Source organism: Mauremys mutica, chromosome 9 (assembly GCF_020497125.1).
Source record: "Mauremys mutica isolate MM-2020 ecotype Southern chromosome 9, ASM2049712v1, whole genome shotgun sequence".
NCBI lineage: Eukaryota > Metazoa > Chordata > Testudines > Geoemydidae > Mauremys > Mauremys mutica.
Window position 1 is genome coordinate 72,575,352 of NC_059080.1, and position 25,050 is coordinate 72,600,401.

Sequence of the window (25,050 nt, forward strand, 5' to 3'; positions counted from 1 at the left end):
AGCTGTTCACACTCATATACCTGAGAGATCTGACAGGGTTAACATAATATTTTTCTATGTAAGTTCCCCTGTTATGGCACTCCTGCTTGAATTAAAATGTAGGAAAAAACATTCCAGAAAAGAGATGACTGAGAAATATGATTAAGAGCCTATAAATGTTGCTGAGGCTATAAAAGGGAAGTAGTATGCTATGTTTACAGCAGCACACACAAGAAGCAAGAATCTAAAACAGGAAATGTAAGTGGAATTGTAGAAATAATATATAACTATGTTGACTATAGTCCATTAGGCAATAAAGTACAAAGGGAGATTGTTGAATTGCCACCCTTTTTTCTTTTAATGAGCTAAGGTGAGCAAGAGTTGAGATATAAAATACTGTAGTTCATATGAGGCATTCTTAAAAATAATTGAATAAGCATTTACAAAATTGTGCATACCCTCCTAAAAAGGGGGGTGAATGGAAAGTGTAAAGATAAATACCATAAATACACCTTTACAGTCTGATGCTGATAAGTAACAGGCAATGCTAGCACCTCTTTCAAAGTTTTGCTTTCAATAAGGAAAGGTAGAAATGTAGTAAGAAAATGAAAAAAGAATAAATAGTTCTGACCATTCTGTCAAGAATGTTGTAGTTTATTGTTTTGCATAGTGGTAGACAACTGTAACTTCTCTGTTTTGTTCACTGATTCCCACCCTGCTTCTACTCCAGGCTTCAGATATGGGTTACAAGATCTTCAGTGAAACACAGCAAAGAGTATTTGAGCATCTGGCACTTACCTGGCAGTGGTTTCCAAAAGTTTAACAGAGAGAGAGGTGAACTAATTCATTAAATCATAACATTTTTCTTCAGTAGCAGATATTTTGGTATGCATTTTTATCTGCCATTGGCAGGCTTGGCGGACACCCTTTGATCTGCTTGCATGAGAACATAATGGCCACACTAGGTGAGACCAGTGGTTCACCTATCCCAGGGTCCTGTCTTCTGACAGTAGCTAATACCGGATGCTTCAGAGGGAATGAACAGAACAAGGCAATTATCTAGTGATCCATCCCCTGTCATCCACTCCCAGCTTCTGGCAATTAAAGGCTTAGGACATCCAGAGAATGGAGTTGCATTCCTGATCATCTTGGCTAATAGCCACTGATGGATTTGTCCTCCATGAACTTATCTAATTATTTTTTTAACCCAGTTATACTTTTGGCCTTCACAACATCTCCTGGCAATGAGTTCTACAGGTTGACTGTGTACTGTGTGAAGTAATACTTCCTTTTGTTTGTTTTAAACTTGCTGCTTATTAATTTCATTGGGTGATCGCTGATTCTTGTGTTATGTGAAGGACTAAATAACGCTTCCTTATTCACTTCCTCTACACCATTCATGATTTTGTGGACCTTTATTGTATCCCCCTTTAGACACATTTTCCAAGCTGAAAAGTCCCAGTGTTTTTAATTTTTCCTCATGTGGAAGCTGTTTCATACCCCTAATTATTTTTGTTGCCCTTCTGTGTACCTTTTCCTATTCTAATGTATTTTTATTTGAGAAGGGACGACCAGAACTACAGGCAAGATTCAAGCTGTGGGTGTACCATGGATTTATATAGAGGCATTGTGATGTTTTCTGTCTTGTTATCTGTCCCTTTCTGATTGGTTCCTAACATTCTGTTGGCTTGTTTGACTGCTGCTGCATATTGAGCAGAGGCTTTCAGAGAACTATCCACGATGGTTCCAAGATATTTCTTGAGTGGTAACAGCTAATTTAGACTCCATCATTTTGTATGTATAGTTGGGATTATGTTTTCCAGTGCGCGTTACTTTGCATTTGTAAACACTGAATTTTATCTGCCATTTTGTTACCCGGTTTTGTGAGAACCCTTTGTAACTCTTTGTAGTGTGCTTTGGACTTAATTATCTGGAGTAATATTGTATCCATAGGCACCAACTCCGTGGGTGCTCCGGGGCTGGGAAAAATTACTCAGTGCTCTGCACCCACTGGCAGCCAAGCTCCCCACCCTGCCTCGCCTCTGCCTCCTCCCCTGAGAGCACCGTGTCCCCGCTCCTCCGCCTACCTCCCAGCTGCGGGAGGGAGGGGGAGGAATGGGAATGTGGCGCAATCAGGGGAGGAGGTGAGGAAGAGGCGGGGCTGGTGTGGGGTTTGGGGGAAGGAGTCGGAATAGGGGTAGGGAGGGATCAGAGTTGGGGCGGGGACTTTGGGGAAGGGGTTGGAATGGGGGCGGGAGGGGGCAAGGCGCAGGGGTGGAGTCAGAGCGGGGCCGGGGGCAGAGGGGGGTCTAGCACCCGGTAGAAGTCAGCACCTATGATTGTATCATCTGCAAATTGTGTCACTTCATTTATGAATATGTTGAACAGCACTGGTCCCAGTACAGATCCCTTGGGGACGCCGCTATTTCTCACTGTCCATTCTAAAAACTGACCTTTTATTTCTGTCCTTTGTTTACTGTCTTTTAACCAGTCACTGATCCATGAGATGATCTTCTCTCTTATGCCATGACTGCTTACTTTGCTTAAGAGCCTTTGTTGAGGGACTTTGTGAAAGCCTTTCACAAAGTCCCTCAAGTGCACTTTATCAACTGAATCACTCTTGTCCACATGCTTGTTGAGCCCCCCTCCAAGAATTCTAATAAATTGGTAAAGCATGATTTCCCCTGACACAAGCCGTGTTGGCCCTTCCCCAACAAATCGTGTTCATTTATGTGTCTGGTAATTCTGTTCTTTCCTGTAGTTTCAACCAACTTGCCTGATACTGAAATTAAGTTTACTGGCCTGTAATCCCAGGATCGTCTCTGAAGCCTTTTTTAAAAATTGGTGTCACACTAGCTATTCTCCAGTCATCTTGTATGGAAGCTGATTTAAGTGATAGGTTACATTCCACAGTTAGTAGTTTTGCAGTTTCATATTTGAGTTCCTTCAGAACTCTTGGGTGAATACCATTTGGTCCTGGGGACTTAATACTGTTTATCTATTTATTCCAAAATCACCTCTACTGGCATCTCAATCTGGGACACTTCCTCAGGTTTGTCACCAAAAAGGAATGGCTCAAATGTAGGACTCTCCCTTATATCCTCTGTAGTGAAGACCAATGCAAAGAATACATTTGGCTTCTCCACAATAGCCTGGTCTTAGAGTGTTCCTTTTTTGGTCTGCCTAATTATATTTCTACACTTGACTTGCCAGAGTTTATGCGCCTTTCTATTTTCCTCTGTAGGATTTGACTTCCAGTTTTTAAAGAATGCCTTTTTGCCTCTAACCACTTTTTTCACTCTATTGCTTAGCTGTGGTGGCATTTGTTTGGCCCTCTTACTACATTTTTTAGTTTGGGGTATACATTTAATTTGAGCCTCTATTACAGTGTTTTTTAAAGTTTCCATGCAGCTTGCAGGCATTTTGCTCTTGTGACTACCTTTTCATTTTTGTTTTTTAACTAGCTTCCTCATCTTTGTGGTGTTCCCCTTTCTGAAATTAAATGCTACTGTGGTGGGCTTCTTTGACATTTTCCCTTCCACAAGAATATTAAATTTAATATCATTATGGTCGCTATTACTGAGCAGTTTAGATATATTCCCCCTTGGACCAGATCCTGTGCTCCACTTAAGACTAAATCAAGAATTGTGTCTCACCTTGTAGGTTCCAGGACTAGCTGCTCCAAGAAGCAATTATTAATGGTGTCTAGAAACTTTATCTCAGCATCCCATCCTGAGATGATATGTACACAGTCAAAATGGGGATAGTTGAATTCCCTATTATTATTGAGTTTTCTATTATAGGCTCTCTAATCTCCCTGAGCATTTGACCATCACCATCCCGGTCAGATAGTAGGTAGTATATTCCTACTGCTTTACTATTATTATTCCATCATAGAATTTCTATCCATAGAGATTCTATGGTATAGTTTGATTTATTTAAGATTTTTACTATATTTGACTCTATGCTTTCTTTCGCATATAGTGCCACTCCCTCACCAGCACATCCTACTCTTCATTCCTATATATTTTATATCCCGGTATTACCATGTTCCATGGATTGTCATCATTCCACCAATTTTCTGTGATACCTATTACATCATCAGTGTCTACATTTTAATATCGGCATTATAAAATGTGTCACTTTTTAGTTGTCTGCCTTCATGTGATGTAATTGAATGGGACTCTTTTTCTTTTCATCATTTCTGTTCAGTTCCTACTTGTACTTTATTAACTTGTATCCTCTCCTCTTTATTAGGATATAGAGAATACCTGTTAATAGAGCTTTCCCTTGTGGGATGTCTCTACCCAAACCATGTGCTCCCTTGCACCTGTCTGCTTTCCCCAGCCCATACATCAAAGTTCAAAATGATGATGGGTCTCCAATAGCTTCTTCACTTTACAACCAGTCCACATCTTCAAACACACACACCCATAAGGTGTCTGTGGTGTTGTATGTTGTTATATAATTAACTATACCTCCTTGAAGTATGATTAGTCAGATTTGTACTTACATTTCACAATTTTCAGTCTTTTTATTTAGATTTAACATTGAGATTATTTATAGTAATGGTCACTGTTTCCAGGTAAAAGTATCAGCCTGAACTGATCTTCATTTGCTGCCAAAATTGGTAACCCAATAATTTTTGTCTTATTGAACATTGTGCTTAAGGTCCTTGACGTGTGAGAAATGTTTATGAAACTGTGTCAACAGCTTTACTCCTCTGTAGAGGATAGAGTAATAACTTCCTACATGCAGTGTCACCTGCAGCCATACACACATTACACTCAGTGTGTACCACTGGCTACCCCACTCCCCACTCAGATTTGGCCCCACTTTACCTCTGTCATGATGGGAGGGCTGTGAGGCCAAAACTGAGTGAATGGCATGGTGACCTGATACATTGTGGCTACAGTACCACTCAGGTTTGGCTGGAATAATAGAAATGGGATTATATTTAAGAGTACAAAGTGCATTGTCTTGTACTGAGGAACTAATAAAAAATTCTGCTATAAATTGGAATTATTATGTTGGAAATGATGGAGGAGGAAGACCTGGGTGTATTCGTCAATCACAGGATGACTATGAGCCAACAATGTAATGCAGCTGTAAGAAAGTCAAATGCAGTCTTAGGTGTATCAGGCAGGGTATTTCTAGTAGAGATAGGGAAGTACTAATGCCATTGTAGAGGGCATTGATCAGACCTCATGTGAAATACTGTGCACAGTTCCAGTTGCTCACGTTGAAGAAAGATTAATTCAAACTGGAACAGGTGCCGAAAAGGGCTACCAGGATGATCAGGGAATGAAGAGCCTATTTTATGAAAGGAGACTAGAGAGCTTGGCTGAGAACAGATATTGCTCTATAAATACATCAAGCGGATAAACACCAGGGAGGGAGAAGAGCTATTTAATCTAATCTAAATGACAGTCTTGGCACAACAAATGGGTATAAACTGGCCATGTGTAAATTTAGGCTGGAAACTAGAAGAAAGTTTCTAATGATCAGAGGAGTGAGGGTCTGGAATAGCCTCCCAATAGGAATAGTGGAGGTGAACAACCTAACTACAGTAGAACCTCAGAGTTACGAATACCAGAGCTACGAACTGACTGGTCCACCACACACCTAATTTGGAACCAGAAGTTCATCAGACAGCAGTGGGCAGGGGGCAAGTACAGTACAGTACTGTGTTATATGTAAACTACTAAAAAGTAAAGGGAAAGTTTAAAAACAAAATTGACAAAGAAACTGTTTCTGTGCTTGTCTCATTTAAATTAAGATGGTTGAAAACAGCATTTTCCTTCTGCATAGTTAAGTTCCAAAGCTGTATTAAGTCAATATTCATTGTAAACTTTTGGTTTGAGCATTGGCCTGCTAAACCCAGGGTTGTGAGTTCAATCCTTGAGGGGGCCAATTAGGGATCTGGGGCAAAAATCTGTCTGGGGATTGGTCCTGCTTTGAGCAGGGGGTTGGCCTAGATGACCTCCTGAGGTCCCTTCCAACCCTGATATTCTATGATTCTATGAAAGAACAACCATAACATTTTGTTCAGCTATGATCATTTCAGAACAACCTCCATTCTCACATCAGGAATCAACATTCAGAAACCAGTAGGAGAACACTTCAACCTCTCTGGTCACTTAGTAACAGATTTAAAGGTGGCAATTTTGCAACAGAAAAGTTTCAAAAACAGACTCCAATGAGAAACTGCTGAACTTGAATTAATATGCAAACTAGATACCATCTACTTAGGTTTAAATAGAGACTGGGAGTGGCTGAGCCATTACACACATTGAATATATTTCCCCATGTTAAGTATCCTCACACCTTCTTGTCAAACTGTCTCAAATGGGCTATCTTGATTATCACTACAAACGTTTTTTGTCTCCTGCTGATAATAGCTTATCTTAATGAATTAGCCTCTTAGAGTAGGCAACTCCCACCTTTTCATGTTCTCTGTATGTATATATATCTCCTCACTATATGTTCCAGTCTATGCATATGATTAAGTGGGCTGTAGCCCACGAAAGCTTATGCTCAAATAAATTTGTTAGTGTCTAAGGTGCCACAAGTACTCCTGTTCTTTTTGCGGATACAGACTAACATGGTTGCTACTCTGAAACAAATCGTTCCTGATGTGTTCAAATTCTATTTTTAAAATACAGTGGAACCTCAGAATTATGATCAGTTATGATAGGGATTATATGAGGAGGTTGCCTGTCTTAGCAGGGAACTGGACTCAATGACTTAGGATGTTCCTTCCAGTTTGATGTTCCTATTAGAGTCTCAAGGACATGGGACCATAAAAAATTTGAACTAGTCCCTTTGGGTTAGACTTTTGACCAATGAGCCAAGAAACCCACCATGACTATAGAGTTTATCTATGATTTGGACCACAATCTATAATCAAAATTACAAGTTCTGTCTAAAGCTCTATAATGAAGAAGAGCAGATGCTCAAACAGTAGTACCTCAAATTGGCTTGCAACATGAGTAGTTCCTATAGAGCAGGGGTAGGCAACCTATGGCATGCGTGCAGAAGGCAACACACAAGCTGATTTTCAGTGGCACTCACACTGCCCGGGTCCTGGCCTCCAGTCTGGGGGGGCTCTGCATTTTAATTTAAGTTTAAATGAAGCTTCTTAAACATTTTAAAAACCTTATTTACTTAACATATAACAAAAGTTTAGTTATAGAAAGAGACCTTCTAAAAACATTAAAATGTATTACTGGCACGCAAAACCTTAAATTAGAGTGAATAAATGAAGACTCGGCACACCACTTCTGAAAGGTTGCCAACCCCTGCTATAGAGAGTGTGTAACTGTGTAGCCTGTCAAGAGTTCTTGATTATTTGCTTTCACAACCTTAGTATGGATCCCTTGGAAACTATAGGCCTGATTGCTTACTCCCTTGCACCTTGCATTCTCATTTACCTTTTATAAAGTGGGTGTACAATGCTACCACCAGTATAAAGTGAGTGGAGAATTCTGTTAGGGTAGCATTTAACACTCACTTTGCACAGTTGTAGATGACTATGCAGGGTGCCAGGCAGTGGAGAATCAATACTTGTGTACAGGCAAATGGATGCACTGACTGCTGTAGTTCCCAGGGGGGAGGGGAAGGGGTTGTGCTCAACCCCTTGCTCCGCCCCAGGCCCTGCCTCTACTTCTTCCCCCAAGACCCGGGGTGAGCTGGAGCCGGTTCACACGAACCAGTTGTTAAATTTAGAAGCGGTTTTAGAACCGCTTGTTAACTGGCTTCCCTGCGAGGGAAGCTTTGACGGGCTTTGGCTGGAAGGGTGTAATTCCTCCTCCCAGCCACAGGGGGGCGCTGCGCTTTGCTGCGGGAGCCATGTGGGCTGCCTCCTGGCCCAGTTGCTGCTGCTGCTGCTCCTCGGACCTCTGGCCCTGGGGCTCCGGCTGCTGCCTGGTGGGTCCCCGGCTGCTCCCAGCCGCTCCCCGTGTGTGAGTACCTGCATCTCCTGCCCACAGCTCCTGCCACAGCCACCCCCTGCCGCAGCCCCTGCCGCAGCCACCTCCTGCCACAGCCACTCTCTGCCCACAGCCACCCTCTGCCCGCAGCTGCCCCCTGCTAGCCCCTGTCTGCATCACCTACCCACAGCCAGCCCCTGTTGCAGCCAGCCCGTGTCACACTCCCTGCCTCCAGCTAGCCCTGCCCCACGCCCCTGTCTGCAGCCAGCCCTATGTCCACTGGTGCCCTGCAGTTCTCAGGGCACTAACCCTGCACACCTGCTTCAATGGGGGGGGGGAGGGAGCAGCTGGGACCCACACATGTGCACATCCTAGGGTGACCAGACAGCAAGTCTGAAAAATCGGGACAGAGGGTGAGGGTAATAGGAGCCTATATAAGAAAAAGACCCCAAAATTGAGACTGTCCCTGTAAAATAGGGACATCTGGTCACCCTAGCACACCCCAAGGGAGTGGCGGGGACCCACACATGTGAAAAGGAGCTCATTTCTAGTTCAGGCCCATCTTTTTAAAAAAGAACTTTAGGTAGGGTTAACATATAGCCGTATTTTCCTGGACATGTCCAGCTTTTCAGTTCTTAAATTGCTGTCTGGGCAGAATTTTTAAAATTTAAAAATTCCTCCCAGGAAAATACGGATATATAGTAACCCTATTGGTACAAAAAATACATGCTCTGGCACATCTCTTAAATCAGAACTTTTTATAGAGAACCGGTTGTTAAGATTTTAGCAGCTCATCACTGCCCAAGACCCCACTCCCTCCCTGTTCCATCTCCTCCCGCTCACTTCTTCCTGCTCCTGCTACTCCCCCCCAAGTGCCTCCTGAACCACTGATCCATGGGAAGCGCTGGGAGGGAGATGGAAGAGCTGATCGAGAAGGGAAGGAGCTGATCTGCAGGGCTGCCAGTGGGTGCTGAACACCCACTGTTTTTTTTCCCGTGAGTGCTTCAGCCCCAGAGCACCCATGGAGTCAGCGCTTATGCAGGCAAACTCTTTTGGGATTGTACTAGCCAAGACAAAGGGAAGCAAAAAGTATTATATGTGAAAAACAGCTTGCTCCATATTGGAGTTTTTTCATGTAGTTTTTCAGATGGTGTAGAGTATAGTACAAGATTAATGCCCAAATAACAAATCATAACTTCTGCTTTCTCCAAAGAAGCTATGCAAAGAGGTACTGTACTAAGCAGAGTGCAACATCCATGATTCAGAGACTACAAAGGCTTGTAATCTGTGTGCATGCAGGTACAAGTCTAAATCATGAGTATTTTCCCCTAAAGATGGTATGCTGAAGTAACTGGCTGAAGAATCAGCCAATCTTTCTATTATGAACATTTCAGTTCACTTATTATGGACTTTGTGTATAAATTAATTTTAGTGTAGAAATAGCCATCTGATGTAGTTAGCAACAGTGTGTCAGATGATCTGTCCTTTCAAACTAACACTAACTATGCTATTACAAAGAATGATTAAAAAAAATTCTGGCAAGCTTCTCTTACCTTGGTCACTGGGAGGTAGAGTTGACAGTATTTTTTTCTTACACAGAAAGTAATACAATAGCTTCTTTTGTGAGATCTTGTTTTTGACATCTAATGCTTGTGTTTCTAATACCATATCACATGAGCAAGTCTGATGTAATGTCAGCCATTGTCTATGAAAAAATAATTGCTAGTACAATATCTCTATGGGATTGTGGCTGCTTGCCTGAAGGAACAATTTTTATCAGTACTCTTTATGTAGAAGATAGTCTCATGTACTAGAAACTAATTTTGTCTGGGTTTTCGGATAGTGGGCCAAAAGAAGTAGCAGTCTTAAACTAAAACAATTTTCAGGTCGGTATTCTAATTAAAGTGAATTAATGTTTAATATTTCTTATTATAACCTATTCAAATTTAATGAAAAACTATATAATGCAACATCATTTAAAATGTATATGCATGAAGGTGTGATCTAGATTCTCAGCTTGTACAAGCGGGCATCTCTCCATTGACTTCCATCTTTCACTAGCTGAGGATCTGGGCCAGCCACAATCAATTTGACTTTCTTAGGGCACTGTTGCTCAATACCCTGCTTATGTGCAGATGTAGTATTTTATCTCGCAGTATATATTACTGAATTCATTTCTGTAATTGATTCATTACATACAGACGCTCCCCGATTTACACAAGCGTTCCGTTCCGGAATGCCTTGCATAACTCAAATTTTGTATAAGTCGGAAACGTATCTCTGACCATTACGCAAAAAAAAAAAAAAACCCAAGCCCCAAATTCCTATTTCTAGCTTACGGAACTTTTTTGGTAAGTCGGATTTGCGTATGATGGATTTACAAACAGGAGCCCCGAGCCAGATTGTAAAAATAAGTGATTTTATTCTCAAGCTCCACTTGTGATACCAAAATAAAATGTCTCTCTCAATATATTGTGCATATTGTCATAATATGGATTGTCTTTCATATCTGCTTTGATTAGCAGTGAAGTAATTAAAGTTCCCTTTTTTAAATTGTCATTAGAGTTCAGAGCTAACGCTGCAGTGAGGGGAATGGGGTAATTCACACCTCTTTCAGAACTTTTGTTTTAGGCTGGCCATAGATTCCAGAAGACCTCACTTTATTGATATATATTTGATTTTTGGAGATAATCTTTGTGACTATAGGGCTAGTGGCTTAAATTTTTTAAACTGAAAGCTTACATTTAGCACACAAGTTGCTACAGAAAACAGTACTGGCTCACCCACCACATAGTGTTATAATTTGACCCTGATTACAAATCATAAGTGTCCATATTTAGTCATTCTCTCTTGGATCCATTGTAGTTTAAACTGATGAAGTGTCATACATGAGTAGCAGGGCTGGCCTTACCATGAGGTGAACTGAGGCGGCTGCCTCAGGTGCCAGACTGTGGGGGGGCGGCACTACGACCCAGAATGTAGAACAGAGGTTCCCAAACTGGGGTTCATGAACGCCTGGGGGTTCATGAAATGTTACAAGGGGTTCTTGGGAAAAAATTCCCTAATGGCGAACAGAGCTGTCGCTAGGGACCCCGGGCAGCTTGGGGCCAGCAACCTGGAGCCCCTGGACTTCCAAGAGCTAAGCAGATCAAAGCAAGCATATCTATCACACTGAGGAGATTTTAACTTCAAGACTCCTTATAAGTAATGGAAAAGGAGGTGGATATTTTTTGCTGTTTTTAAAATTAAATAGGCAGCTAGTATTGTTTTTAAAATTATTATGAAGAACAAGTTTAAGCTTTGTTGTAACATGTGTTGCTTGCCTGGACTGCTCAAGACCTGAATGCTTGTGTAGGAGGAACTCTTTGAGTTGGCTTCTTAAGTACCTTCATGCTGTGTCACATCTGATACTCCTCGATGAAACATAGGAGCCTTGTCTTATAACAGGCTTATTCAAAGTGATACAAGCTACAAAAGTGAGATCTTGGAAGAGTGCTGCTGTTTTCATAATGTAATAAAAATACTGTAATGATAAATGGTAATTAATAATAAATAGTGTGTAATAAGCATGTCATAAAAACAAATTTTATATTTCCAAGATCACTGCTTTTATAACTTATACTCAGGTAAAGAAGAAAATCCCTGGAAATATTCATTTTTAGGAGGGGGTTCGTGAGACTTGACATTTTAGTGAAAGGGGTTCACAGGTTGTGAAAGTTTGGGAACCACTGGTGCAGAAAATTGTGTCTGTTGCTGGTACATATGTATTCTCTCTGCTCTAGATGCACAGAGATGATGGAGTGTTGTGCTGGCTAAAGGAGGGCACAAGAGACATAACAGGCAGGCAGGAGAAAAAGTGAGAGGGAATAACAGAAACAGCAGCAGGAGTTGCAGGGAGGGAGAGGAGGAGGAGCCTCTTATGTACCTCTCTAGCACCCCCAGGAGCCTGGACTGATTAACACCAGCTTCTCAGGGAGCTTCCTGTTTCCTGCTGCTTCCCTGAACCCACTTGAGGAGAACAGGCAGTCAACTGAAGTAGCAGGAGCCAGTTAGGCCCCTAAGACACTGATATCTTCCCTCACTACCAGGCAGGGCCGCCCAGAGGATTCAGGAGGCCTGGAGTTTTCAACAGCGGGGGGGCCCCGCTGCCGAATTGCCACCAAAGACCCGGCACTTCAGCGGCGGGTCCCGGGGCGGAAGGATCCCCCGCCGCCGAATTGCCGACGATGATCTGGAGTGGAAGAGGCTCCGGGGGCCCGGGCCCCGCGAGAGTTTTCTGGGGCCCCCAGAGCGAGTGAAGGACCCTGCTCCAGGGGCCCCAAAAAACTCTCGTGGGGGCCCCTGTGGGGCCTGGGGCAAATTGCCCCTCTTGTCCCCCCCCTACCCCCCGGGCGGCCCTGCGCTCAGGCCCTGCTATCAGCCTGCTTATTTGTCCCCTTCAATTGAGTGTTGAGAGCCACTATAGCTGGCACAGAACAGCAGTCCTGAGTGAAAGAAGAAAACACCCCTCTAGGGCAGCATTCAGAAAAAAAGCACACAAGCAAAGGAAGCTTTTCTATCTAAGCAGGAAGGAGCTCTCCTGAGATACATAGACACAAATGTTCCGGCCCCAGTGAGGATCTGAGTGGTGAGGAGATGCCTGATCTTCCAGTTAGTCAGTGTGCAGGTGACCTGGCAGCTACTGCAGCATCCATATCTCCATCTCAAATGGATGTAACCATGCACATTCCTGAACTGTAGATAAGAGAAGAGTGTGGTGGAGGTGCAAGAAACAGCTGCTGCTACGTTTAGTTCCATAAGTCTAGATGATCCAAGACTGTGGACCCACTCGAGCAGTAGCCTGAGTGACTTCCTTGTACTGCATGGGCCACAGAAAGTGAAAAACTTCATGTTCCCCAAAGACAATGAAAATAGAAGTTTCCATCCAACACATTGCTAGTGTGAAATCCCCAATGGTGACAAAGTGGAGAGGCCATGGCTTATGTACTCAAAAACCCAGAATGCTGCATACTTTTTTTGTTGCAAACTCTTCCAGTCTAATGTTCCAGCCACATTGGGTTCTACAGGAACAAAGGACTGGAAAAATCAGGCTAGAAATCTGGCATGCCATGAGAAGGCAGCAAATCACCAGAGAGCATTCCATAGGTGGAAAGAGCTTGAGATGAGACTAAGGTTAAAGGCCACCATGGATGATCTGCATCAAGAGAAGATTGCATCAGAGTCTCTTTATTGGCAAAATGTTCTGAAAAGGCTCATTGCCATTGTGAGAATGCTTGCTACCCAAAACCTAGCACTGCGCGGCATTTCAGATCAGCTGTATGTGCCGAACAATGGAAACGTCCTTAAAATTGTGGAGCTGATGGCTGAGTTTGATGCTGTACTCCAGGAGCATCTAAGAAGAGTCACCACCCAAGAAATGTACATACACCACTACCTTGGAAAAACAATTCAAAATGAGATCATACAGTTACTGGCAACAAAAGTCAAACAGAAGATTGTGGCAGATCTGAAGTCAGCAAGATATTACTCTGTTATTCTGGACTGCACACCTGACATCAGTCATATGAAACAAAAGTCTTTAATGGTGCGTTTTGTAACAACAACAGAACCTAGTGAAAATGTCCCTGCAATGGTGACTGTCAGAGAGCATTTTCTAGAATGTATTGACATTGATGATACTACAGGAGCTGGTATGACAAATGTGCTTCTTAAAAAGCTGGAAGATATGGGAATTGCAATAGCTGACATGAGAGGTCAGGGCTACGATAATGGTGCCAAAATGAGAGGAAAGAACAGAGGAGTGCAGACACTGATCCGAAAGTTAAACCCTCTAGCTTTTTCTGTCCCATGCAGTTCTCGTTCATTGAACTTGGTGGTCAGTGATGCAGCATCAGATTCTAGTGAGGCTGCTGAATTTTTTAATGTAATTCAAAGCATCTATGTATTTTTCTCTGCATCAACTCATCAATGGCAAATTTTGAAGCAACATCTGGGAACATCCTCTCTGACACTGAAACCACTGAGTGCCACACAATGGGAAAGTCGAGTGGAGGCAATAAAGCTTATCAAACACCAAATTGGGAAGATAGATGATACCATAGTTGCCATTATTTCCTGCAGCTCAAGGAACACAGCAGTATATTTGGGATGTTGTATGATATTCCAAAACTCCTCACTGTACCTGAAGAAGACCTACACCAGCAATGCAGGGCACTAGAGACAGTGTTGACACATGATGACATGCGCGATATTGATGCGAGTGATTAGGTGATGAACTGAAAGCCCTTTCAAGATACATTAAAGCAGGATCAACTCCAAAGGCTGTTCTGGAATATATGTGCAAAATTAGATGACCACCCTCTTTCCAAATGCTTTTGTTGCTCTGCGCATACTTCTAACACTTCCTGTAACAGTTGCCAGTGGAGAATGCAGCTTCTCCAAGCTGAAGGTAATAAAAACACATCTACACTCCACAATGACACAGGAGAGGCTGGTCGGCCTTGCAACCATCTCAGCAGAGCATGAGCTGGCCCAGACTGTGGACCTTCAGGATGCAGTTCAGATCTTTGCTACCAAGAAGGCACGGAAAGCACCACTTTGATTATTCAAACAGATAAAAATGCCAGTGTTTACTATGCAGACAAGAAAAGTTACATTTGCTGTTCAGGCGTTTCAAAGTTAAGTGTTACTTAAAATTTTTGAACAAGGCATTTTAAGTTGTTAGTTCTCCTTTATTGGGGTACGTAGCAGAGCAGTACCATGAGAGGAGTAGACCAGGAAGAAGGCAGAAGTCAGTCCTTTCAAAGTTTTGGCCCAAGCGAGGGGGCTTGGGGGCATCATTTGATTTCCCTGCCTCAGGTGCCAAAATGTTGTGGACTGGCCCTGATTAGTAGTCTTGCAGATCTTTGGCTCTGGTGATTGCTAACTGAATATGGAAATGTTACTTCTTACTCTGATGACTTGAAAGCAGAGCTTAAAGTAGGGAGAAAAAAGAAGGGGATTCATGTTATGCTACAGAACAGTTCTAAATTTGAACAGAATCCAGTATTTGGTAAAAATCAGAGAGATTTCTGTAGCATATATTCAGTCAGTTCCACCCATTAACTGTTTTCTCTTTTCCTTATTTTATTTCCATTAATATACTGTTTCATTCTGAGAATCTTGGCATCCTTCCTTCTTACTGAAGTGAAAACTTTATATAATAGTGCCTTGCTAGTCTGAACACTTCGTAATCCTCAATAAAATAAAATGGAGGCATTTTAATATCACTCAGCAAACATTAAACAGCAGAGTATTGCAATGAGCTCTCATTATTGGTATGATTTTTAAAAAAAAGTCAAGCATAGTTATTAGGATACTGTGAACTGCTATTACAAAAAAAACCCAAAATGACAAAATAAACAAAATACATTTTGTTATCATTACCCTGGATTTTTATTATTGTATTTTTAATTCACAAAATTCAGTAATTCACAATGAAACATCCAGTCATTATTAATGAGGTTCTATCTAATAATGCCCAACAATTAATTTAAATATTAATTTTAATGAATTATATAAAAGAATTCTTGTATAAAAGAACATCTGTTGATGTTAAACTCATGATTTGTGTGTTTTATCATTTGGTTTTTAAAACAATATTTTGTCTTTGGAGCTTTTTAATTTTTGGAACCTCTAATTTTTCTGTAATTTTTTTATTAATGGGATCAAATGTTAAATGTGATTACACAGTCCTGGAGCTCTAAGTCCTCTGTTATCCATGGAACAGATACAATATGAGTAGCAGTAGTTCAAGTTTCCTCACACTGCCACATCAATATGTCTCAACCTTGACCTTGGAGGGACTATCTCTAGGGTTAAGTTCAGTTTCTTTGTTCATTCAGGCTAAACTTCATCACTTGCACCACTGGCCATTCAGACGGCTGGAGGCTCTGATTTTAAATACTGGATATCAGCCAGATTGCAAATATAAAGAATTGATCTGGCTATTGAGGAACAAGAGAGCTGCTTTTTCTCCTGTCCCTGCTACTGAGGAGCTACCAGAGCTCCTCCATCTCTAATCTGTTTGTAAATATTATTGATTTGTGTAGACCTTCAATGAAACATTATGACAGAACATACTTTGAATATATAACTTATGATGTATGTAAATGCATTTGAGTTACAAATGAATGTTATTTTCTTTAGCTCCTTGGATAATTTACCCATTTCTACAGAATGGGTCAACTTTTGTATGAAAATTGAGTCGGGGGTAGAGGGGACCCTTTACAATTAATTCTGAAATACAGGGCCTCACCCTGCAAACATTTACTAGTAAGAATTGTAGATACTTCCCTGACAAGTCACCCTATTACCATCAATATTGTTTGCAGGATCAAACCCAAGTTTTTTTACCTGAAAATGCTATTGCATAACTTCACCCTCCCTTTTTACCTGAATTCAAAACAAAACAAACCTGAAAAAAATCCCCAATTACAGAGCTGATTTTTGTAATAGCTTTTAAAAGCAAATTTAACTGTTAACTCTTCTTTTGTTGTTGTTGTAGATGACAGTCATGTCCCAGTCAAAGGATCTCAAGGATGACTTTCATAGTGATACGGTACTCTCCATTTTAAATGAACAGCGCATTCGGGGTATTTTATGTGATGTCACTATAATTGTGGAAGATACCAAATTTAAAGCCCACAGTAATGTACTAGCAGCTTCAAGCCTTTATTTCAAAAATATTTTTTGGAGTCATACGATCTGTATTTCTGGACATGTCCTGGAGTTAGATGATCTTAAGGCTGAAGTGTTTACTGAAATACTTAATTATATCTACAGTTCCACAGTAGTTGTTAAAAGACAGGAGACTGTAACAGACCTTGCAGCTGCAGGGAAAAAACTGGGAATATCGTTTCTGGAAGATCTTACAGACATTAATTTTTCAGATTCCCCCTGTCCGTATGCATTTTGTATAACTGAAAAAGGGGTGGTCAAAGAAGAAAAAAATGAAAAAAGACACGAAGATTCAGCTATCACAAACGGGCCAAGAATCACAAATGCTTTTTCAATTTTTGAAACTGAAAATAATAATAATTTGTTTTCTCCACTTGACTTGAGAGCAAGTTTTAAAAAGGTATCTGAGACAATTAAAGCAACCAATGTTGGCCTTGATAGGGATGATGTTGGAAAAGATGCTGAGCCAGCCAGTACGTTAGCTGAACACTCCTATGCAGTTTCTTCTGGAGGTGATGCTTTTCAAGGAACTCCTTTTTTAGAACGTGACAGCAGCCCTCTGTATACAATGAGTGAAGACAATTATGAAACTCTTCAGACAACACCTCTACTTCAACCAATAAAACAAGCATGTGGTACACCAAAGATGGCCTTTAAACCCCAGTGTACTGGTTTGGCTACAGCAAAAATATCAGCCCCCAAAGTAACCAATACAGAGGTTCAACAAGAAGCAGTTACAGATCAAGCGGTTATTCCTTTCCCTCATGATAAGGCAGGAAACTTACTTTTTTCCACAGAAGAGGAAAATAAATCTGCTAACATCCCTGGATCCATAGCAACTGTTATTCCACCTGTTTACAGATGTAACTGTTGTACCAGATCATTTGATGACAGAGCTTTACTCAGTACTCATCTTCAGCTTCACACAAATCATCAGGAACCTTTAATATGCAAATACTGCAGCAAACAATTTGCAAATCTTAACAGACTGGAGAATCATGAACAAGTCTGTAGGAGTTCAGGCAGCATATCTGTTCAGAGTGGAAATGAACAAAAAATTTTAGATAACTATACTACTACTGGTGAAAGAAATGGAAGCTCACATGGAAACACAGAGCCTCTGTTGTCTGAAAACAATATTACTGATTACTCCAGTGCAAACTGCACCTTGTCAGAAACAGATCATTTGGTTAAAGTTGTTGATGGGCAGATATTATATACATGCATTGTTTGCAAACGTAGCTATGTAACATTGTCTAGCCTTCGAAGACATGCAAATGTGCATTCATGGAGAAGAACTTATCCTTGCCATTACTGCAACAAAGTGTTTGCATTAGCTGAATATCGTACCAGACATGAAATCTGGCACACAGGGGAAAGGCGTTATCAGTGCATTTTCTGCCTTGAGACTTTCATGACCTATTATATACTAAAAAATCATCAGAAATCTTTCCATGCAATTGACCATCGACTTGCAGTAAATAAAAAAACACCTAATGGAGGCTTAAAGCCTAGCATGTATCCTTACAAACTTTATAGGCTTTTACCTATGAAATGCAGAAGGCTACCTTATAAGTCCTACCAGAATTCTTCGTTTGAAAATGTACAGGCAAGCAACCAAGTTAATGAAGCAACTTCTAGTACCTGCATTATTCAGAATTCTCTCAACTCTGAACTACCTTCGCTGAATTTTCAAAATAATATATTAACAAACAATACCACTATTTCCTTGAATACATCTTCATGCAATGATGCAACATCATCTATGAATATTCAGAATGTTTCACCTTGGGCAGTAGGAATGTTAAATTCTGACCTACAAAGTGACTTTTTTACTGCAGAAAAATCAGTGCCCCAAGCTGCAAAGGAACTTAGTTCTGGTTCTCAGGAATGTGATTCCTCCGTTCTGTCTTTCAGTAATGTGAGTGAAAATTCAACCTCTGTTATTAACTATAGCTGCTCAGCACCCTCGGTTATAATGCACAGTAGTAGAGTCTCATCAGTAATAATGCACAGTAATGCAGTCACTTCTATGGGAAGCAGTAAGACAATATCCTCCAATAATACAGCCAGTCAGTCCATAAAAGATGACTGTAAACATGGGTCAGATAATTACGGCAAAGGCATTACTAAAGCAAAAACTATTAAAGAAAAAAAGAAAACACTTCTGTACAATAGAGGAGAAACACTCGAGGAGTTAGAGTATATTACAGGATCCGGAGGTTCATCTAACAAGACTATAGATACTGTTCAAGAATCAAGTAAAACTGAAACCTACATTGCAAAGCCTGCCTTACCAGGAACATCTACTGATAGTAATGTTGCTCCCCTTTGTCAAATAACAGTAAAAATTGGGAATGAGGCTATTGTAAAAAGACATATTTTAGGATCCAAACTGTTTTATAAAAGAGGAAGAAGGTCTAAACGTGAATCTGAACAGGACAATCAGCCTCAGGAGACTGAAACAGAGAGAAAAGAAAGAAGCCCAGCTAGGCTTTGCAGATCAGAATGTATGGAACTTACTGAAATGTGCGATGATGTAAGTGATCAGGATTCCAATGACAAACCCTGGAGACCTTATTATAATTACAAACCAAAAAAGAAATCTAAACAGCTAAGAAAAATGAGAAAAGTCAAATGGAGGAAGAATCATGGAAACAAGAACTCCAGTAGTGAAAGTGAAAATACGTGCAATAGAGAGTATGCACTTAGAAAAATTCCTGAAGAAAAGGGCATCAGTAAAGAAGGAAACACAGAAATGCCTAATCTTCATTGTGAGCTCTGTGAGCGAGAGAAATCTTCCACCGAAGAAATCCAGGAACCTATACATTGGCATGTACCTACTTCAAAGCCTTATATTTGTGAATTATGCCAAAAGCAGTTCCAGAGCCCATCCACACTAAAAATGCATATGAGATGTCATACTGGAGAAAAGCCGTATACTTGTAAAACCTGTGGTAAGTGTTTTTCAGTTCCAGGAAACCTACAGAAACATGAACGTATTCACTTGGGTGTCAAGGATTTTGTCTGTCAATATTGTAGTAAAGCATTCACTTTAAATGAAACGCTCAAAATACATGAAAGAATACATACTGGAGAAAAACGCTACCACTGTCAATTCTGTTTACAGAGTTTTTTATATCTTTCTACCAAAAGGAATCATGAGCAAAGACATGTACATGAACACAATGGAAAAGGATATGCTTGTCTTCAGTGCCCTAAAATTTGCAAGACAGCAGCTGCTCTTGGAATGCACCAGAAGAAACATCTATTCAAAAGCCCAAGTCAACAGGATAGAAAAGAGTATTTGTGTAATGAAAGCTCTAAAGATTTGGAAAATCAACATTTCATTGACTCAGATGGGAACGAAGTGAATAGTATACAGAGTATGACTCCAGACGTTGTACTTTGAGTGACAGTTGTCAAAAACAAGAAAAGAGCACTGGAGAAAAATGTATAGAAGCGTGGAATGCAAAGGAAACTCCAGATTCAGGCAGGTTCAAAAAATGAAGATAACATTTCTTCATCCAAATAACTTTTATATATTAGTACAGTATATGCAAAAAATACACTGCAACAGAAAAGCTAGGAATATTTGCAATAGTGTAAACATAGCATGAGGGAAAAAAAAGCCTGATCCAAAATAGTTCTGCAACAGTAAACAGTTGTAATACATACACAGAAGAAAACAGTAGCTCCAATCAAAACCTTTTTAATCGGAGTTACAAGTAACTAGCCACTGAACTGTCTTAAATGTACAATACCGTATTTGATTCTGAATCACTCTGGACATAATAAAGACCAAATATATAGGTTCAGAGTACATTCACTATGAAGAATTTGTGCTACAGAAGATGATGTGATGCATTTATACTCAAACTTTCATGGTATTGTGTTTATGAATGAAAAACAAAATTTAAAAGATCATGGCCTAATGTATACAGTATCTTAAAATAATCCGGTAAAGATAGAAAATGTTTATTGAATGTGAGTATGAAGTATAGTTCAGTTTTGGAAAACTTTTCTGTATCTCAAACCTTGGTTTATACTGTTGTATGATTATTACATTTTACACTATCTATATTCAATTTTACAATTACATTGATAAGCAGTGGATATCTGAGTGTCAGTGAGGATTGGAAACCCTGATTCATGATACTCCTGTGGTATTCAATAAATGTTCATCTTAAATATTAAGTCTTCCAAGCTGCATTAGTCCTGGAAAGTCCAGCTATCAACTGTATGTCAGGCCAATTAATCCAAGGGCAAATCCAGATTTATTGTTGTAGAAGCCAAATGAAACACACTCCAGCTTCATGGTCAAGGAGTTGTGGAACTGTCCAGTATAAAGACCTTGTGTAAATACATTTCCCGCCTTCCAGTGGCCCTGCAACTCTTTAATTTTTGGAACCATCTCGCTTCTCATTTCGGGATGCTTAGTCCATGAGAGTTCCTCCAGCTGGAATAATTTCACACATGCTGTGAGCAGGAGTTGGACTAGTTCTTGGTCTTCAAATGAGTTGGCTAAAACCAACAAATAAAAATTACCCTTTTGTTTTGCTTTTTTGAGTGGTAGGGGTGGGGAATATCTAGTTTCTTTCATCCATACGTCAATCAGGGCTTTTTCATTGCCTCTATACACTTTCATCCACACACACATTTGAGATAGTCCCCTGTGGAACTGGAGCATAGGCCAGTCTACTGTGGAGGAGGAGTGGCCTCCTGCCGTGGCAGGCTTTTTAATTTAGTGGGGATAGGGGCTTGCCCTTGCCCATGCTCACAATCCAGCTACAGTTTCTTAGAGTATGGTGTAGTAACCATTGGGCCACATGCTGGCCCAGTTCTCTCTCTGACAACTAAATAGAGAGCTAATCATATGCTTTGGGTTGCAGCATCTTTAAGGTTCTTCCATAGATGAAGAATGTGCATCCAGGGAAGAGTACCCCCACCAAACTTCATACCATGAGCCTGATTTCTATATATATGCTGATCAGTCTTGGTAGAGATGCAGATTCTGTTTCAGTAAGAAAGGAGCCAGTATTCTGAGACTGTTAGAAAGGGAGTATAACTCCTCTCTGATTAAGGATTAGTCTCTGAGGCTGCATGCTCACAACCTGGCTCAGTGTTCTTCTCTGGACAGACAGCAGTCTTCTGTGGTGAACACAATTGCTGGATCCCACATGCTTCTAATCCCCTGGGTCTGATTAGAGCTGGGTCAGTGTTCCGAGCTCTGGGTCTCTGAGTTTTTCTCTCCAGGAACGTTTAATTTGTGGCAAGTTGGGGTGTGAATCTACCCTGCACTCATCCGCGTGAATCTCTTGAAGTCGAGGATGATTGTCTTTTGTGGATTGTCCATTTCAAATTATCTGTGGGGCTGCTGATGGCTTGTAAGGCCTATTCTGGAGCCGCAGACTCTGCCATGTTTCCGAGCAGGGCAGGTGAACCTGGGATATTGGTCTGGGCCATAGCACAGTCTTTCTGTCGCTTCCATTTTTCTGTTACATGTAGTTGCATCTGATTCTCAAAGTGCTGAGTTCTCTGCCTCAAGCAGTTCCTCCATTGTTGTCAGTCCTGGGTTATGTGTTCCCACAAGTTGATGTCAATATTGCATTTCCTCATATTAGCCTTGAGGATGTCCCTATAGCATTTTTTCTGCCCTCCTCTGGTGCATTTGCCTTGGTTGAATTGAGAGTAGAAGACTTATTTTTGGCAGTCTGGAATCAGGCATCTGGACAACATAGCTTTCCCAGCGAAGTTGATGATAAATAACCATCACCTTGATGCTCGTAATATTGGCTTATGAGAGAACGCTCATGTTAGAGTGTCTATTATCCCATTTGATTCAGAGAATCTTATGCATACAGCATTGATACTTTTCCCATGCCTTACGATGTCTCCTATATGTTGTCCACATTTCAGCTTAGTAAGGTGGATGGAGATCACAACAGCTTTATAGACCATGAGTTTGGTTTTGGTTCTGATGTTGCAATCTTGAAACACCCTCTTTCTCAGAAGACTAAAAGTTTGGCTTGCACATTTGAGCCGGCATTGGATTTCTTCGTCAATATCAGCTGTCTGTGAAAGGTGGCTTCCAAGATGTGGAATGTGTGCAACATTCTTTAGAGGGTTATTGTGGATCTGTATTGCTGGTGATGGGAATTGTGCACCAGGAGCTTGCTGATGGAGGACCTTTGTTTTCTGGATGTTAAGCATCAGTCCCATTTTCTGATATGCTTCAGCAAAGATGTTGATGGTCACCTGAAGATCTATTTCTGAGTGAACACACACTACAGTGTCGTCAGCATACTGAAGCTCGATGCCTGAAGTCAGCGATGTTTGAATTCTGGATTGGAAGCAGCTAAGGTTGAACAGCTTGCAATCCATTTGGTAGATTAGCTGCACTCCTACCAGGATCTTATCCGTGATCAAATAAAGCATTGCAGCAAGGAAGATGGAGAAGCGTGGGGGGGGGGCAATAACACAGCCCTGATTGACACCTATCTTAACCTTATAAGGAGCCATAGTAGACCCACTATGGAGGATCACTGCTTGTATGTCATCGTGAAGGAGATGAATAATGGTGACAAATTTCAGTGGACAACCATACATCAGAAGGATTTCCCACAATGCTTCCCTGTTAATAGAGTCAAAGGCTTCCGTCAGGTCAGTGAACGCCATGTATAGTGGTCTGTGGTGTTCTCTACATTTTTCCTGCAGCTGGCGAGCAGTGAAGATCATGTCATTAGTGCCTCTAGATGGTCTAAACCCACACTGAGATTCAGGAAGAATGTCTTTGGCAAGAGCAAGACGACGGTTCAGGAGAAGTCTTGCAAGGACCTATCCTGCAGTTGCTAACAGAAAGATTCCTCTATAATTTCCAGTTGGATTTATCTCCAAAATGATGCAAACAGAAAATCAGCCCAGAGGCACTCAAGGATCCAATAAAGCATGATCTCTTCCACCAATGCCTCAGCAAAAATACCTCGAACTAGCCTGCCACAGACTAACTGTCCGTGTGGACCCTGCTGACGCATATCAGACTGCACCAATTAATTGTTAATGTGTGTCAGCAGAGACCACATAGACAGTTAATCTGTGGCAGGCTAGTGCAGAGTAGATTCACACCCCAGCTTGCTGTGAACTAATTGTCGTGTAAACAAGCCCTAAGGAGCACTCCTAACTACAGACCCCCATGTCTGCCATTCTTCCTTGGGATGTGGGACGCTGCAGCCTGACCTGCCTTGAACCCTGAAGCCAGTGCCTCAGCACTCCCAACCCCCCCGTGGCTTATATGTGTCCCCTCAGTGTGGGAGCTCTGAGCTTCTACAAAATGGCAGGCAAGCAAAAAATACAGGCTTAGCAAAGAAATTTCTTAAGAAAGCACTAAAGAGTTACAGCACTCTACAAAATAAACAGCCCTGAGATGCTCTCCTTTTAGCATGATCTAACCCCTTCTGTGAGCCTGAGATCTGAGCATTGTTTCAGGCGAGGCAGACACTCCTGCCTTCTCTCTTGCTCCAGCCTGGTCTTCTGGCTTGTGACAAAGGGAGCCCCCCCCAACCCCACTTAAATACAATTGTCCCTTTTTGCCCCTCATTCTCCAACTGGGAAATTCCATCCTATTCCCCCAGTCAGGCTGCTGTGTAGCGTCCAATGTCCTGTGGGGATGGCTGGTAGTGCAGAGACTGTCAGCTGATGACCCTAGATAATGGCTCCTCAGCCATAGTCATCCTCCAACAGCCAGAAGCCATGAATATTCATTTGGTGACCCTTAGAATTCTATAAGGTCCTACGTTACCAAGGCTGGCAGAGGTCAGCTCAAAAGAGACATCCAGTAAGACCAGAGTTTTACAGTGAATATTGTTTTGGTGACTGGAACAAAGGATCTAATTTTGAAGAAGGTGGAGAAAATACTTTTAAAAAATGGTCAAGGAAGGTAGATGACTGTGATCAACATTTTATACCATAGGGCTGATCTGATAAGTATCCATAATACTGCATCTGTATTATCTATTCTTCATGTATTTTTATCTGTATACAGTATTATAAAATAAAGGACAGGACAAAGATTGGTGAACCTCAACTTCATTCTACATAAAAATATGATACACTATTTGTTTAGTTATTTGGTTTTTTATTATACATTGTAAAAGAAGTGATATCTTGGTCTGATAAAACTACACTTGAACTGATAGTGAAGTACTCAATTAAATAATAGTATTGTCCACTTATTTATTCTGCCAGGGATGAATTATATGAATCAATGAGAGTTTTGGTTCCATAGCAGCTTTAGGTCCAGACAACTGGGATTATGAAATAAATACAATACAAATGTGACGAAATACATGGGGATATTTTCTAAGTGGATTTATATGCCGATCATTCTAGACCAAAGCAAATCAGGTAGAATATTTATACAAAT

At 41.1% G+C, this 25,050-nt stretch overlaps 1 protein-coding gene across 1 annotated transcript; it reads left to right on the forward strand.

The window, feature by feature from the left end:
- The first annotated feature begins 1,684 nt into the window (after positions 1-1,684).
- ZBTB38 (zinc finger and BTB domain containing 38) lies at positions 1,685-25,050 on the forward strand. Its single transcript, XM_045031369.1, has 2 exons — positions 1,685-1,744; positions 16,456-25,050. Exon 2 carries the CDS (start codon positions 16,456-16,458, stop codon positions 20,038-20,040), a length of 3,585 nt encoding a protein of 1,194 aa, XP_044887304.1. The 5' UTR covers positions 1,685-1,744; the 3' UTR covers positions 20,041-25,050.